Raw genomic sequence first — 17112 nt, forward strand, 5'->3', positions numbered from 1 at the left:
TTCATATTAACTTTAGTGAAATTGGTTATGATGTGTCCGGGGGATGTCTTATTTGGGTTGAGTTGTGCTGGAGTTCTGAAACTGTGTGCTATCTGAAATTCAGAATCTCTTGGCATGTCTGGAAAGTTTTCTTTCATAATCTCATGGAGAAGATACTCTATGCCTTGTGAAGCCCCTTCTTTGCTTTCAGGGATCCTTATAAGACCAATGTTGGTTTTCTTAGAATTATCCCAGAGCTCTCTGAGAGAGTGATCTGTTTTTGCCCTCCATTTCTCTTCCTGAGAGTTTGGGAGCATTCGAAAGCTTTGTCTTCAATGTCAGAAATCCTTTCTTCTGCTTGCTCCATTCTGTTACTGAGGGATTCTACAGTGTTTCTCAGATCTTTGATGGCTGCAACCTCTTGTCTCAATGTGTCAAAATCTTTGGTCATTTGTCTTTGAATTCTTTTTTTTTTTTTTTTTTCCAGCTATCTGTCTATCTATTTATTTATTTATTTTTATTGTTAAATCATAGCTGTGTACATTAGTGCAATCAAGGGGTACAATGCACTGGTTTCATATACAATCTGAAATATTCTCATCAAACTGTTCAACGTATCCTTCATGGCATTTTCTTAGTTATTGTATGTAGACATTTGTATTCTGCCGTTAGTAAGTTTCGCCTGTACCCAAAGTTGAATTCTTGAGACATCTTTTGGGTTACTGCTTGGAATTCTAATTCGATCTTATTTGCTATCCAGATTCTGAATTTGATTTCTGACATGTCAGCTATTTGTTTGTGCATGGGATCTTGTGCTGTGTCTGCCCCATTGTTCCTCAGGGGAGTTGATCTACTCTGATTATTCATATTGCCAGAGTTTTTCCTTTCATTTTGTGTCATGATTGTTTTTCACTGTTGCCTCTGGCCGTCCTCAGAGTTCGGGTGGTGTCTCTCTGAGATTAGACCCCAAGGGATCACTCTATTGTTGCTGGATCTTTGTACGGAGTGACTCTGTGTAGCTCTTCTGCTGCTGCCCCAGCCAGGGAGTTCTGGTTGTGGGAGCAGCTCCGGAGTGTGACACCCCCGATCCAGCAACAGGGCGGGGGCTGGTGCACATGGTTCTGGGAGCGCCTGGCGCCCAGTGACTTTGGCACAGAGGGCCCAAGGCTCTAGCAGTCTCTGGCCAGGAGAAGGGCTCCGTGCAGAGGGAGGGAGGGCTCTGGAGGGCTTGCGGCTACCAGAGTCCCTGGCTAGAGAGCAGGCAGTGTGGAGGCAGGGAGGGTATAAGAGGGAGGATGCCGGATTGCACGGCTCCTGGAGTTGGCCAGGGCGTGGGGAGGCCCGGTGGATGGGGTAGTGGGTCCCGGCGCAGCTCTTACTGGGTCCAGGCGGGCGCAGCTCTTCCGGAGGTTGGGGAGGGTACCCATAGCGGGTCCTGGTGCAGCTCTTCTGGAGGTCTGGAAGGGTCCCAGCGCAGCTCTTATCAGGGTCCAGGAGGGTCTAGGTAGTTTTCTAAATGGCCAAAATATTGGGGATATTGTTTGAAGCTTCTCCCCCAAGAAGAGTAAGTCTTAGTGGCTTGGGTCTGTTTTGTTTTTGCTTTTTTTTTTTTTTTTTTTTGTAGAGACAGAGTCTCACTTTATGGCCCTCGGTAGAGTGCCTTGGCCTCACACAGCTCACAGCAACCTCCAACTCCTGGGCTTAAGCGATTCTCTTGCCTCAGCCTCCCAAGTAGCTGGGACTACAGGCGCCCGCCACAACGCCCGGCTATTTTTTGGTTGCAGTTTGGCCGGGGCTGGGTTTGAACCCGCCACCCTCGGCATATGGTGCTGGTGCCCTACTCACTGAGCCACAGGCGCCGCCCGCATGCTTATTTTTTAATCAAACTAACGGAAATTTGAATTTATGATTACGTTTCTTTCCTCCAATTGCTTATGTTAAAAAAACCTCAGAGGGTGGCTCCTGTGGTTCAGTGAGTAGGGCGCCAGCCCCATATACCGAGGGTGGCGGGTTCAAACCCAGCCCCGGCTGAACTGCAACCAAAAAATAGCGGGGCGTTGTGGCGGGCGCCTGTAGTCCCAGCTGCTCGGGAAGCTGAGGCAGAAGAATCTCGGAAGCCCAAGAGCTAGAGGTTGCTGTGAGTCCTGTGACATCATGGCACTCTAGTGAAGGCGGTAAAGTGAGACTCTGTCTCTACAAAAAAAAAAAAAAAATTTAAATTAAAAAACAAAACAAAACAACCTCAGAACCATGAAGAAATAGGAATTGTCTCTGGATATAATTCTAGATCTGTGGTGCCTGAAGTGGCTTTCATTTTGCTATATAGGTAGTTTTCTTTCTTTCTTTTTTTTTTTAATTTTTTTTTTTTTTTTTATTGTTAAATCATACCTGTGTACGTTTGTGCAATCAGGGGGTACAATATGCTGGTTTCATATACAATCTGAAATATTCTCATCAAATTGTTCAACGTAGCCTTCATGGCATTTTCTTAGTTATTGTATGTAGACATTTGTATTCTGCATTAAGCAGGTTTCATCTGTACCAATTCTAAGATGCACCATAGGTGTGGACCCACCCATTACCCTTCCTCCACCCTGACTTCCCTCCTTCCTTTCCCTCCCTTGGCCCTTTCCCCATATTCTTGTGCTATAGTTGGGTTATAGCCTTCATATGAAAGCTATAAATTAGCTTCATAGTAGGGGTGAGTAAATTGGATAATTTTTCTTCCATTCTTGAGATACTTTGCTAAGAAGACTATGTTCCAGGTCCATCCATGTAAACATGAAAGAGGTAAAGTCTCCATCTTTCTTTAAGGCTGCATAATATTCCATGGTACACATGTACCACAGTTTGCTAGTCCATTCGTGGGTCGATGGGCACTTGGGCTTCTTCCATGACTTAGCAATTATGAATTGGGCTGCAGTAAACATTCTAGTACAGATGTCTTTGTTATATTGTGATTTTTGGTCTTCTGGGTATAAACCTAGTAAAGGAATTATAGGATTGAATGGCAGGTCTATTTTTAGGTCTCTAAGTATTCTCCAAACATCCTTCCAAAAGGAACGTATTAGTGTACATTCCCACCAGCAGTGTAGAAGTGTGCCCTTTTCTCCGCATCCACGCCAACATCTCTGGTTTTGGGATTTTGTTATGTGGGCTACTCTTCCTGGGGTTAGGTGATATCTCAAAGTAGTTTTGATTTGCATTTCTCTGATGATTAAGGATGATGACCTGTTTTTCATGTGTCTGTAGATCGTGCGTCTGTCTTCTGCAGAAAAGTTTCTCTTCAAGTCCTTTGCCCACCCTGAGATGGGATCACTTGTTCTTTTCTTGCTAATACGTTTGAGTTCTCTGTGGATTCTAGTTATTGAACCTTTATCGGAGGTATAACCTGCAAATATTTTCTTCCATTCTGAGGGCTGTCTGCTTGCTTTACTTACTATGTTCTTGGCTGTGCAGAAGCTTTTTAGTTTGATCAGGTCCCAGTAATGTATTTTTGATACTGCTTCAATTGCCTGGGGAGTCCTCCTCATAAAATATTTACCCAGGCTGATTCCTTCAGGAGTTTTCCCTGCACTTTCTTCAAGTATTTTTACAGTTTCATGTCTTAAGTTTAAATCTTTTATCCAGTGAGAGTCTATCTTAGTTAATGGTGAAAACTGTGGGTCCAGTTTCAGTCTTCTATAGATTGCCAGCCAGTTCACCCAGCACCATTTGGGAATCTTTTCCCCACTGAATGTTTTTAATTGGTTTGTCAAAGATCAAATAACGGTAAGTAGCTGGATTCATCTCTTGGTTCTCTATTCTGTTCCAGACGTCTACTTCTCTGTTTTTGTGCCAGTACCATGCTGTTTTGATCACTATTGATTTTGTAGTACAGTGTCAGGTCTGGTAATGTGATTCCTCCTGCTTTGTTTTTATTTCTGAGTAACGTTTTGGCTATTCGAGTTTTTTTCTGATTCCATATAAAATGAAGTATTATTTTTTCAAGATCTTTAAAATATGACAGTGGAGCTTTAATAGGAATTGCATTAAAATTATATATTGCTTTGGGTAGTATAGGCATTTTAACGATGTTGATTCTTCCCAGCCATGAGCATGGTATGTTTTTCCATTTGTTAACATCTTCAGCTATTTCTTTTCTTAAAGTTTCATAGTTCTCTTTATAGAGATCTTTCACGTCCTTTGTTAGATAAACTCCCTAAAATTTCATCTTCTTTGGCACTACTGTGAAAGGAATAGAGTCCTTGACTGTTTTTTCCGGCTTGGCTATTGTTGGTATATATAAAGGCTACAGATTTATGGGTGTTGATTTTGTAGCCCAAGACATTGCTGTATTCCTTGATCACTTCTAAAAGTTTTGTAGTAGAATCCCTAGTGTTTTCCAGATATATGAACATGTCATCTGCGAAGAGTGAAAGTTTGATCTCTTCTGACCCTATGTGGATACTCTTGATCGCCTTTTCTTGCCTAATTGCAATGGCTAAAACTTCCATTACAATGTTAAAGAGCAATGGAGACAATGGGCAACCTTGATTTCAGTTTAACTCCATTCAATATGATATTGGCTGTGGGTTTGCTGTAGATGGCCTCTATCGGTTTAAGAAATGTCCCTTTTGGGCAGCGTCTGTGGCTTAGTGAGCAGGGCGCCGGCCCCATTTACCGAGGGTGACGGGTTCAAACCCAGCCCTGGCCAAACTGCAACAAAAAAATAGCTGGGCGTTGTGGCGGGCGCCTGTAGTCCCAGCTACTCGGGAGGTTGAGGCAGGAGAATCGCCTAAGCCCGGGAGGTGGCGGTTGCTATGAGCTGTGTGACGCCACGGCACTCTACTGAGGGCAATAAAGTGAAACTCTGTCTCTACATAAAAAAGAAATATCCCTTCTATGCCAATTTTCTTAGGTGTTCTGATCATGAAGGGATGCTGGATATTGTCAAAAGCTTTTTCTGCATCAATTGAGAGAATCATATGGTCTTTATTTTTTAGTTTGTTTATGTGCTGAATTACATTTATAGATTTACGTATATTGAACCATCCTTGAGACCCTGGGATAAATCCCACTTGGTCATGGTGTAGAATTTTTTTGATGTGTTGTTAGATTCTGTTTGTTAGGATCTTATTGAGTATTTTTGCATCAATATTCATTAGCGATATTGGTCTATAATTTCTTTTCTTGTTGGGTCTTTCCCTGGTTTAGGGATCAAGGTGATGTTTGCTTTGTAGAATGTGTTGGGTAGTATTCCTTCTTTTTCTATATTTTGGAAGGGGTTTAGAAATATAGGTACTAGTTCTTCTTTAAAGGTTCGGTAGAATTCTAACATAAAGCCATCTGGTCCTGGGCTTTTCTTTTTAGGGAGATTTTGTATAGTTGATGCTATTTCAGAACTTGATATAGGCCTGGTCAACGTTTCCACTTCGTTCTGGCTAAGTCTTGGTAGGTGGCGTACTTCCAGGTATTGGTCGATTTCTTTCAGAATTTCATATTTCTGAGAGTAAAGTTTCTTGTAATATTTGTTAAGGATTTTTTGAATTTCTGAGAGGTTTGTTATTATTTCATCTTACCATTTCTGATTGATGAAATTAGAGATTTTACTCTTTTTTTCCTGGTTAGGTTGGCCAAAGGTTTATCTATTTTATTGATCTTTTCAAAAAAACAACTTTTGGATTTATTGATCTGTTGTATAATTCTTTTGTTTTCAATTTCATTTAATTCTGCTCTGATGTTGGTTATTTCTTTTCTTCTGCTGTGTTTAGGATTGGAATGTTCTTCCTTCTCCAGTTGTTTGAGATGTCCCATTAAATTATTAAGTTCCTCTCTTTCCGTTTTCTTGAGGAAGACTTGCAGTGCTATAAATTTCCCTCTTAGGACTGCTTTTGCAGTATCCCAGAAGTTCTGTTAATTTGTGTCTTCATTGTTTTGTTCCAAAAATTTGGTGATTTCCTTCTTAATCTCGTCTATAACCCATCTATCCTTCAGCATAAGGTTATTTAGCTTGCATGTTCTTATATGGGTATGCAGGTTCCTATTGTTATTGAGTTCAACTTTTATTCTGAGATGGTCTGAGAAGATGCAAGAAATAATTTCTATTTTTTTAAATTTGCTGAGGTTAGATGTGGCCCAGGATGTGGTCGATTTTGGAGTATGTTCCGTGGGCTGATGAGAAGAATGTGTATTCAGTTTTGTTGGGATGAAATGTTCTGTAGATGTCTGTTATGTCCAGATGTTGAATGGTTAAGTTTACGTCTAAGATTTCTTTGCTTAACTTCTTTTTGGAGGATCTATCCAGCACTGCTAAAGGGGTATTAAAATCTCCAACTACTATGGAACTGGAGGAAATCAAGTTGCTCATGTCTGTTAGAGTTTCTCTTATAAATTGAGGTGCATTCTCGTTGGGTGCATAAATATTAATAATTGAAATCTCATCATATTGAGTATTACCTTTAACAAATATGAAGTGTCCATCTTTATCCTTCCTTATTTTGGTTGGTTTAAAGCCTATTGCATCTGTGAATAGGATTGCAATGCCTGCTTTTTTCTGCCTTTCATTTGCCTGGAGTATAGATGACCATCCCTTCACCTTGAGTCTATATTTGTCTTTTAATGTAAGATGAGATTCTTGTATGCAGCAGATAGCTGGCTTGAGTTTTTGTATCCAGTCAACAAACCTGTGCGTCTTTAGAGGACAATTTAAACCATTCACATTAATTGAGAATGGTGATAAGCCTTTAGAGAGTCTGGTGGACATTTTTTTTTTTTTTTTTGGTAGAGACAGAGTCTCACTTTATGGTCCTCGGTAGAGGGCCGTGGCCTTACACAGCTCACAGCAACCTCCAACTCCTGGGCTTAAGCGATTCTCTTGCCTCAGCCTCCCGAGCAGCTGGGACTACAGGCGCCCGCCACAACGCCCGGCTATCGTGGACATTTTTAATCCTTTTGCGACTGTTGAAGTTGGAATTTGATGAAAATTTTCTGGGTGGGTTTACTTTTGCGGTGGAGGATTATGCTGGTCTTCGTGGAGGATAGGTCTGAGAATATCCTGGAGAGCTGGTTTAGTTATGGCAAATTTCTTCAACATGTGAATGTCATTAAAAGTATTTAATTTCTCCATCATAAATGAAACTCAGTTTAGTTGGGTACAGGATCCTGGGTTGAAAGTTATTTTGTTTTAGGAGATTAAAAGTTGAATACCATCCTCTTCTAGCTTGAAAGGTTTCAGCAGAGAGATCTGCATTTATTCTAATATTCTTCCCCTTGTAAGTAATGGTTTTCTTTCGTCTGGCTGCTTTCACAATTTTCTCTTTCATATTAACTTTAGTGAAATTGGTTATGATGTGTCCGGGGGATGTCTTATTTGGGTTGAGTTGTGCTGGAGTTCTGAAACTGTGTGCTATCTGAAATTCAGAATCTCTTGGCATGTCTGGAAAGTTTTCTTTCATAATCTCATGGAGAAGATACTCTATGCCTTGTGAAGCCCCTTCTTTGCTTTCAGGGATCCTTATAAGACCAATGTTGGTTTTCTTAGAATTATCCCAGAGCTCTCTGAGAGAGTGATCTGTTTTTGCCCTCCATTTCTCTTCCTGAGAGTTTGGGAGCATTCGAAAGCTTTGTCTTCAATGTCAGAAATCCTTTCTTCTGCTTGCTCCATTCTGTTACTGAGGGATTCTACAGTGTTTCTCAGATCTTTGATGGCTGCAACCTCTTGTCTCAATGTGTCAAAATCTTTGGTCATTTGTCTTTGAATTCTTTTTTTTTTTTTTTTTTCCAGCTATCTGTCTATCTATTTATTTATTTATTTTTATTGTTAAATCATAGCTGTGTACATTAGTGCAATCAAGGGGTACAATGCACTGGTTTCATATACAATCTGAAATATTCTCATCAAACTGTTCAACGTATCCTTCATGGCATTTTCTTAGTTATTGTATGTAGACATTTGTATTCTGCCGTTAGTAAGTTTCGCCTGTACCCAAAGTTGAATTCTTGAGACATCTTTTGGGTTACTGCTTGGAATTCTAATTCGATCTTATTTGCTATCCAGATTCTGAATTTGATTTCTGACATGTCAGCTATTTGTTTGTGCATGGGATCTTGTGCTGTGTCTGCCCCATTGTTCCTCAGGGGAGTTGATCTACTCTGATTATTCATATTGCCAGAGTTTTTCCTTTCATTTTGTGTCATGATTGTTTTTCACTGTTGCCTCTGGCCGTCCTCAGAGTTCGGGTGGTGTCTCTCTGAGATTAGACCCCAAGGGATCACTCTATTGTTGCTGGATCTTTGTACGGAGTGACTCTGTGTAGCTCTTCTGCTGCTGCCCCAGCCAGGGAGTTCTGGTTGTGGGAGCAGCTCCGGAGTGTGACACCCCCGATCCAGCAACAGGGCGGGGGCTGGTGCACATGGTTCTGGGAGCGCCTGGCGCCCAGTGACTTTGGCACAGAGGGCCCAAGGCTCTAGCAGTCTCTGGCCAGGAGAAGGGCTCCGTGCAGAGGGAGGGAGGGCTCTGGAGGGCTTGCGGCTACCAGAGTCCCTGGCTAGAGAGCAGGCAGTGTGGAGGCAGGGAGGGTATAAGAGGGAGGATGCCGGATTGCACGGCTCCTGGAGTTGGCCAGGGCGTGGGGAGGCCCGGTGGATGGGGTAGTGGGTCCCGGCGCAGCTCTTACTGGGTCCAGGCGGGCGCAGCTCTTCCGGAGGTTGGGGAGGGTACCCATAGCGGGTCCTGGTGCAGCTCTTCTGGAGGTCTGGAAGGGTCCCAGCGCAGCTCTTATCAGGGTCCAGGAGGGTCTAGGTAGTTTTCTAAATGGCCAAAATATTGGGGATATTGTTTGAAGCTTCTCCCCCAAGAAGAGTAAGTCTTAGTGGCTTGGGTCTGTTTTGTTTTTGCTTTTTTTTTTTTTTTTTTTGTAGAGACAGAGTCTCACTTTATGGCCCTCGGTAGAGTGCCTTGGCCTCACACAGCTCACAGCAACCTCCAACTCCTGGGCTTAAGCGATTCTCTTGCCTCAGCCTCCCAAGTAGCTGGGACTACAGGCGCCCGCCACAACGCCCGGCTATTTTTTGGTTGCAGTTTGGCCGGGGCTGGGTTTGAACCTGCCACCCTCGGTATATGGGGCTGGAGTCTTACCGACTGAGTCACAGGCGCTGCCCTTGTTTTTGCTTTTTATTATGGAAGATTTCAAACAGTTCATAAAAGCAAAGATAGTGGTATAATGAATCTTCATGTACCCATCACCTTGTTTCAACAATTAGCAGCATGGCCAGTCCCTACTTCCAACTGTCACCATTTCCATTATTTATAATTTCATCCATAAACATTTCATTGTGTATCTCTAAAAGATAATTCTTTTTTAAAACATAACACATCACCATATCACTACTAAGAACTTAACAAAAATTTCTATCAGGAATTCTTATATGTGTTCTTCCCCCCACAGTTAATTTAAATCAGGATCTAAGTAAGATTTATACATTATAATAGGTCGATATCACTTAAGTATCTTTTTTTTTTTTTTTTTTTTTTTTGTGTGGTTTTTGGCCAGGGCTGGGTTTGAACCCACCACTTACGGCACATGGGGCTGGTGCCCTACTCCTTTGAGCCACAGGCGTCGCCCACTTAAGTATCTTTTAAGTCCACAATAGTTTAATCTCCCCCTTCTTTCTCTCTCTCTCTCTTTTTCTTTTTTTAGAGACAGTTTCACTCAGTTGCCTTCCGTCGGGTGCCATGGCGTCACAGCTCACAGCAACCTCCAGCTCTTGGGCTTAGGCGATTCTCTTGCCTCAGTCTCCCAGTAGCTGGAACTACAGGGACCTGCCACAACGCCCGGCTATTTTTTTTTTTTTAGCGACAGAGCCCTGCTATTTTTTGTTGCAGTTTGGCCAGAGCCAGGTTTGAACCCACCCACCCTTGGTATATGGGGCTGGCACCCTACTCACTGAGCCATAGGAGCCACCCCCTTCTTTCTCTTTTTTTTTTCTCCTCAGTTTCTTGGTTGAAGAAACTAATTTCTTTATCCTATAAACATTTTTAGTCTGGAGTTTGCTGATTTTTGTTTGAGAAAGATCTTGATATGCTGCCAAGCTAAAGTGCAGCGGTGTGATCATAGCTCATTGCAGCCTCAAACTCTTGGGCTCAAGCAGTCCTCCAGCTTCAGCTTTCTGAGTAGCTAGGAATATGGGTGTGTGCTACCATGCCCACCTATGTTGTGTATGTTGTCCAGGCTGGTGTCAAACTCCTGGGCTCAAGTGATCCTTCTACCATTCCATACCGAGCCTGGATTTTGCTGACTGAGTACCCTTGAGGTTTCTAAACTTATTTTCCTGTATCCTTTACTTCAGAGGAGTTGTCAGATCAGATTTAGGCTTTATTTTTCTGCAAGAATACTTGCTAAGTGGCATTGTATCGCTAAGTATTCTTTTTTTTTTTTTTTTTTTTGAGACAGAGTCTCACCACTCTGTTGCTCTGGGTAGAGTGCCATGGCAACCTAGCTCATAGCAACCTCAAACTCTTTTTTTTTTTTTTTTTGCAGTTTTTGGCTGGGGCTGGGTTTGAACCCACCACCTCTGGCATATGGGGCTGGTGCCCACTCCTTTGAGCCACAGGCACCACCGCAACTTCAAACTCTTGTGCTAAAGCAATCCTCTTGCCTCAGCCTCCCAAGTAGGTACAGGTACCTGCCACAATTCACAGCTGTTTTTTTTATTTTTAGTAGAGATGGGGTCTTGCTCCTGCTCAGGTTGGTCTTGAACTCCTGAGCTCAAGCAATCTGCCTGCCTCAGCCTCCCAGAGTGCTAGGATTATAGGTATGAGCCTGGACTAGAGTTCATGGCCTCATCCTAGCTCACAACCCCCCCCCCCCAAGTATTCTTAACATAAATATATCTCTTATTTAATTCACTGAGAAAAAGTAATAAAAAATTTTACAATAAGAGGATATCTTATAGTAAGACTCAGAATATACATTTGGTTATGTATAAATGTTGCCTTTTACAGATGATTTTATGGCCTGAATTAAGTGTAAAAATCTGCAATCATGACAGTGTAAATCATATGTTTGCTCGAAATCACACAAGGGCCTTGAATTTTCTGAAAATTGGGTTGATACTCAGAGTTAATAGTTAACTTATGAAATAGGCAGATGGTAAACAATGACAAAGCATTAAAATGAGCGATTGCTCTGATTGTAGCAAGTTCAATTTTGCTCCGTTCAGCCATGTTCTGTAATGTACACTTATGGCCTTTAGTATGTGACCCTTGACTCTTCTACAGAAGTGTTGAGAGCAACCTAGACCTTTAAATTACACTATAACCTTTCCGTTTAGTAAATGTAATTCAGTACTATTAGGTTATTTCATATTACTGGTGAACTGCGTGTACAATTCCTTTTATTTCTTTTCTTTCTAGCCAGGACTAAAGGAAGTGGTAGAATCTTGCCGAGGAAAAAATCTGTTTTTTTCTACCAATATTGATGATGCCATCAAAGAAGCTGATCTTGTATTTATTTCTGTAAGTATTTTCCTTTGCCATGTGAATTTTAATGTATTTTTATGTATATAAAAGTTTCATTATACTTTAATGGTAAGTATGTTGGCATTAAGCTACAACATTGCTTTTTATAGAGTTGTCCATTCAGATTTTGGTTGTCACTTTGTCCAGTGGTTCACCAAACTTTACAGTCATCTGTCAAACATTTGAAGTCATTGAACCAGTAAACTCAAAGTTCTAATCTGAGATCTAGAACTAGGAAATTTTGGCAACATGTGAGTACATGTTATGAGAGTATATATATTTATTTATTTGAGCAGGGAGGGTCATTTTTATTGGCCAAGCTGGAGTGCAGTGTCATGATCATAACTTACTACAACCTCAAACTCCTGTTCTTGAGTAGTCTCCCTGCCTCAGCTTCCCAGTTAGCTAAGACTACTGTGCCTGGCTCCTAAAGTAATTTTAAATTAATTGTTTGGAACTTGGCATATGTTGGTCAGGTTATCAGGTTAGCCCATAGACACCTTCAACTCAGAATATGGCTGAACTCTTTATAATGAAAAAAATAGAACTGACTTTTGGGATTAAACTCTAGATATTCAATACTTGAACCAAGGCGTCTTATTTGTTGTTCTCTTAGTAACCATCTACTCAAATATTTTATATGTGATGGTATAACTATCACCAGTATGTAGCTGAGCTAGAGTGTTACATGATTGGTGACCCTTATGGCCACAGAGAATGAAGAGAAAGTCAGTGGTGTGAGCTTTCACAGTGTCCCACAGGATAAAGGAGAGAAACACCATGGGGTTCCTAGAGGGTAGATGCTATGGAATCGATGATGTATATTTTTAATGCCTGTAAATTGTTGAATAAGGGATTGTTTTCTGATTGATGAGACAAAATCAGTACTGTGAAGCTATGTGAACTCGGGAAGTGCTCACTTAAGTGGTAAGAAGCCAGTGGTAAACTGTGTTAAAAATTTGGTTTCTCTTGGAAGTGTTCACATAAGTGGTAAGAAGCCAGTGGTAACTGTGTTAAAAATTTGGTTTCTCTTTTGGGCTCCTTAATCTCTTCAGAGAAACTGTTGCAGCATCTGTGATTCATCTATCCCTCCCTATTTAAACTTGTAGAAAGGTAGGGTAGAGACATTAAAAAAATGAGAGAATATTTTGGAGTAGTAAGATACTTGGAGGAAATCAAGAAGTAACCTTATCAGCCAGGCATGGTGGCTCCCAACATTTTGAGAGGACAAGGTGGGAGTATCACTTGAAGTCAGGAGTTTGAGACTAGCGTGAGCAACAAAGCAAGATTCCCATCTCTACAAAAAAATTTTTTTTAATTGGGTGGGTGTGGTGGCATATGCCTATAGTCCTAGTTACTTGAGAGTCTGAGGTGAAGAATCACTTGAGCCAAGGAATTTGAGGTGGCAGTGAGCTATGATTATGCTACTGTATTCCGTCTTGGGCAACACAGCAAAACCCTGTCAAAAAGAAGGGAGGAACGGAGGGAAAGAAAAATAGGGAAGGAGAAAAGGAAGGAATTAAAGAAATTACCTTGTTGTAAGATACAGTAGGTTAGGAAATAAAAAATAAAGGCAAATACAGTAAGATTTGTAGGTAAGATACAATAGGTTAGGAAATAAAAAAAATAAGCCTTAAAGGCAGTTGTGGTAGCTTACACCTGTGATCCTCACACTCTGGGAGGCTGAGGCGGGAAGATTGCTTGAGATCAGGAATTCAAGACCAGTCTAATCAAGAGTGAGGCTCCCGTCCATACTAAAAATAGAAAAAATTAGATGGACATGGTGGCACTTGTCTGTAGTCCCAGTTACTTGTGAGCCTTTAGACAAGAGGATCACTTGAGGCCAAGAGTTGGAGGTTGCAGTGAGCTATGATGACACCACTGCATTCTAGCCTGGGAAACAGAGTGAGACTGTGTCTCAAGAAAAAAATAAAAAAGAAGTTACTTTAATCAATTTTTGAAGGACTACAGCCTAGAATAGGAATAGAATTTTCTATAAAAAGGACCTTTAAAAATGTAGTCTAGCACAAATAGCTATTTTACACCTGCCTCTCTGCTGATCCTGTCTGAGCTGCCCTGATCCTGTCTGAGCTGCCCTGAAGCTAGTATTTTGTGTGCCCATTAGGTTAATTTATTATTATATGATAGACAGTCTACTCCTTATTCTCTGGATTAGTTTTTCTCTTTGCTTGTTGTATACTTTTCATCATGAAAAATATTAAATTTATGCAAAAAAAATAAGACTATAAAATGATCCCTATTTGCCCATTCTCTATCATCAACAAGTATGTTTTCAATTGTTACCTTTAGAGCTCTTTATCAAGGCGAGCCTTCTGATCATCTCCCATCCCCAGCCAGTTTCACTTTACTCCTTTAGCTGTCTTTGCCCTTCTGGACTCCATTGCACTCACCTTCATCTCAGTCTTGCCATAAGGTGTTGCATACATGTAAAAAGCTTTTTTCTCCTGCTTTTCTTTTTATTTTTTTTGAGACAGGGTCTCACTATGTTGCTCTCAGTAGAGTGCTATGGCATCAAAGCTCACAGCAACTTCCAACTCATGGGCTTAAGTGATTCTCTTGCCTCAGCCTCCCAAGTTGCTGGGACTTCAGGCGCCCGCCACAACGCCTGGCTATTTTTGTTGTAGTTGCCACTGCTGTTAGCTGGCCAGGGCCGGGATTGAACCCGCCACCCTCGATATATGGGTGGGGCACCCTCCCACTGAGCCACAGGCACCACCCCCATGTGTTAGTTTTTATAGAACACGTTATCCTTATTTTTCAATGAGGTCACTAAGGCAGAGAGCGTGATACTTTCCCCAAGGTTACCTGCCACAGTGAACCCAAAACCCTAATGCCTAGCTAGACTCTGGACTTTGACTTTTTTTTTTTCCTAGTTGAAACTACTTGTCTACATTGTATTCTGTGTCCTAAAGATGGTAGGTAATGTCTAGTTTTAATGAGCTAAGAAAGCATTTGTGAGTGAATGATATACTGCAAACATTTTGAAGTATATGTTGATTTAGGGCTATAAGAAATAGTAATAAAGGAGTTTAAAGTTCCTTTTTTTTTTTTTCAATTTTGAACCCGCTACCCCTGGTATATGGGGCTGACGCCCTACTCCTTGAGCCACAGGCACCACCCTAAAGTTCATTTTTATAGACCATGATGTTACATATAATAAAGGAAAGAAGAGAAAGCTTACATTTAGTTTCAGATTCTGAAAACCTCGAGGATGAGCACTATCTCATTCATTATATCTTTAGGGCTTAGCTTGGAATCTGCCTGCTCTGTTATATGGTACATGTATAGTAGTTTTTTGTTTGTTTGTTTGTTTTTGTAGAGACAGAGTTTCAGTTTATCGCCCTCGCTAGAGTGCCGTGGCATCACACAGCTCACAGCAACCTCTAACTCCTGGGCTTAGGGGATTCTCTTGTCTCAGTCTCCTGAGGAGCTGGGACTACAGGTGCCCACCACAACGCCCGGCTATTTTTTTGTTGCAGTTTGGCCGGGGTCGGGTTTGAACCCACCACCCTCGGTATATGGGGCCTGTGCCCTACCCACAAAGGCACAGGCACCGCCCTATAGTAGTTTTGCAACAAAAATTTAAATGAGTTTTTTAGATGCTTCAGGCTATTCTGGTGATTATATTTATAAAGTATATTCTTTCCATGGAAATAACTGATGATTAAATCAGAGCTACTGTTGGTAGTTAACTTCTCACTTGACAGTTAACTTCCCACTGGATAGATCAGGATTATCTTGAAATCACAGACTAGATATCTCATAGGTACTGTGCTCTTTATTTTCATCAGGTGAATACACCAACAAAAACCTATGGAATGGGGAAAGGCCGTGCAGCAGATCTGAAGTATATTGAAGCTTGTGCTAGACGCATTGTACAAAACTCAAACGGGTACAAAATTGTGACTGAGAAAAGCACAGTTCCAGTGCGTGCAGCAGAAAGTATCCGTCGCATATTTGATGCAAATACAAAACCCAACTTGAATTTACAGGTATAAAAAAAATGGACCATTGGAACCTGGTTATTGTTATGTAAATATTAATGCCTTAAGGTTGCCCATAATGAATTTTAAGACTTTTCTTTGCTTTGGGACTGTAGGTGTTGTCCAACCCAGAGTTCTTGGCAGAGGGAACAGCCATCAAGGACTTAAAGAACCCAGACAGAGTACTGATTGGAGGGGATGAAACTCCAGAAGGCCAGAGAGCTGTGCAGGCCCTGTGTGCTGTATATGAGCACTGGGTTCCCAGAGAAAAGATCCTTACCACTAATACTTGGTCTTCAGAGCTTTCCAAACTGGTTAGTATATAGCATTTAACTCTTGCAAAATTTAAAGCCAAGTTTTTGTTTGTGTTATCACCAGATAAGCTATATAGATGTTTTCTTAATATTAATAAAAGTTATACTTTTAAAGATAATATTCTCACATGTTATTATTCAAATTTCAAATTATGAAATTTTCACAAGGGGTATCAAACATCAGGGCGTAAAATGTTCCAGAAAATTCCAAAATTTTAATCGAATGTAATAACAGAGAGAGTACAGTAAATAGTAATTTGTATTTTATTACTGTTTCCCCTCTTTTGCCCTTTTTCCTAATCATCTGTCTTTTTAAATTTAAAACATTTTCCATTACCAATCCATTATTGTCTCATCAAATTTAGCCCATTGTAATTTTTTATATCTCCCTCAGTAATTTGAATCAAGTCAATGAAATATAATCCAGATATGTAAAATTGTTATTTTAGCTCATTGTATTCTCCTTTCTGCTTTTTTTTTTTTTTTTAAAGGCAGCAAATGCTTTTCTTGCCCAGAGAATCAGCAGCATTAACTCTATAAGTGCCCTGTGTGAAGCAACAGGAGCTGATGTAGAAGAGGTAGCAACAGCCATTGGAATGGACCAGAGGATTGGAAATAAGTTTCTGAAAGCCAGTGTTGGTAAACTAAAATTTTTCTCTACATAAAGTGGGTTCATTTTGCTGGATCTTAACGTAACATCTTTTGAGAGGGGGAAAAAAAGATTACATTATATGTGTGGTCTTCAGCCTACCAGAGACTTTCTTTTGTTGTTGTTTAAGTCCCAAAAGCATTCTAAATCAATACAAGGGACATTCTAAGTGAGAGGATAATTAATTATATTGTTTAATAATTATGGATTGATTGGTAGGATAAACATAGGTTAGTGTTTTAGGAGGAAATAATAGTTAGAACATTTAGAAATAGTAAGTTTGAGAGCCCACAAATAACTCAAGCAACAGCTTGTTTAAACACATAGGAAAAGAATTTCCCATGATTTGTTTTTCCTACTACAATAGTCAATCCTCATTATTTGTGGAGTCTGTATTTGTGAATTTGCCTGCTCACCAAAATTTATATCTCCTCAATCAGTATTCTTGGTACTGTTGTGGTCACTTTCAGACATGCACAAAGTAGTGAAAAATTTGAGTCACTTGACACACATCTGAGTCAGCTGAAGTCAAACAAGGCAATGCTTATGAAACAAGGGTCTTTTTGTGGTCTATTTATAGGCATGTTTTCACATTTTTATGATTGGTGTTGATGATTTTGCTGTTTATAATGGTCTCCAAGTATACTGCTGAAGTGCTTTCTAGTG

At 40.7% G+C, this 17112-nt stretch overlaps 1 protein-coding gene across 2 annotated transcripts in view; it reads left to right on the plus strand.

Annotated features, from left to right (window-relative positions):
* Window positions 1-17112, plus strand: part of UGDH (UDP-glucose 6-dehydrogenase) — a 51921-nt gene that overhangs the window by 18492 nt on the left and 16317 nt on the right. For both annotated transcript variants that reach the window (XM_053578148.1, XM_053578149.1), the window contains exons 3-6: window positions 11375-11476; window positions 15292-15492; window positions 15600-15797; window positions 16289-16436. In XM_053578148.1, coding sequence (XP_053434123.1) covers window positions 11375-11476; window positions 15292-15492; window positions 15600-15797; window positions 16289-16436 — 649 coding nt within the window. The remainder of the gene's footprint in view (window positions 1-11374; window positions 11477-15291; window positions 15493-15599; window positions 15798-16288; window positions 16437-17112) is intronic.

Source organism: Nycticebus coucang, chromosome 23, assembly GCF_027406575.1.
Source record: "Nycticebus coucang isolate mNycCou1 chromosome 23, mNycCou1.pri, whole genome shotgun sequence".
NCBI lineage: Eukaryota > Metazoa > Chordata > Mammalia > Primates > Lorisidae > Nycticebus > Nycticebus coucang.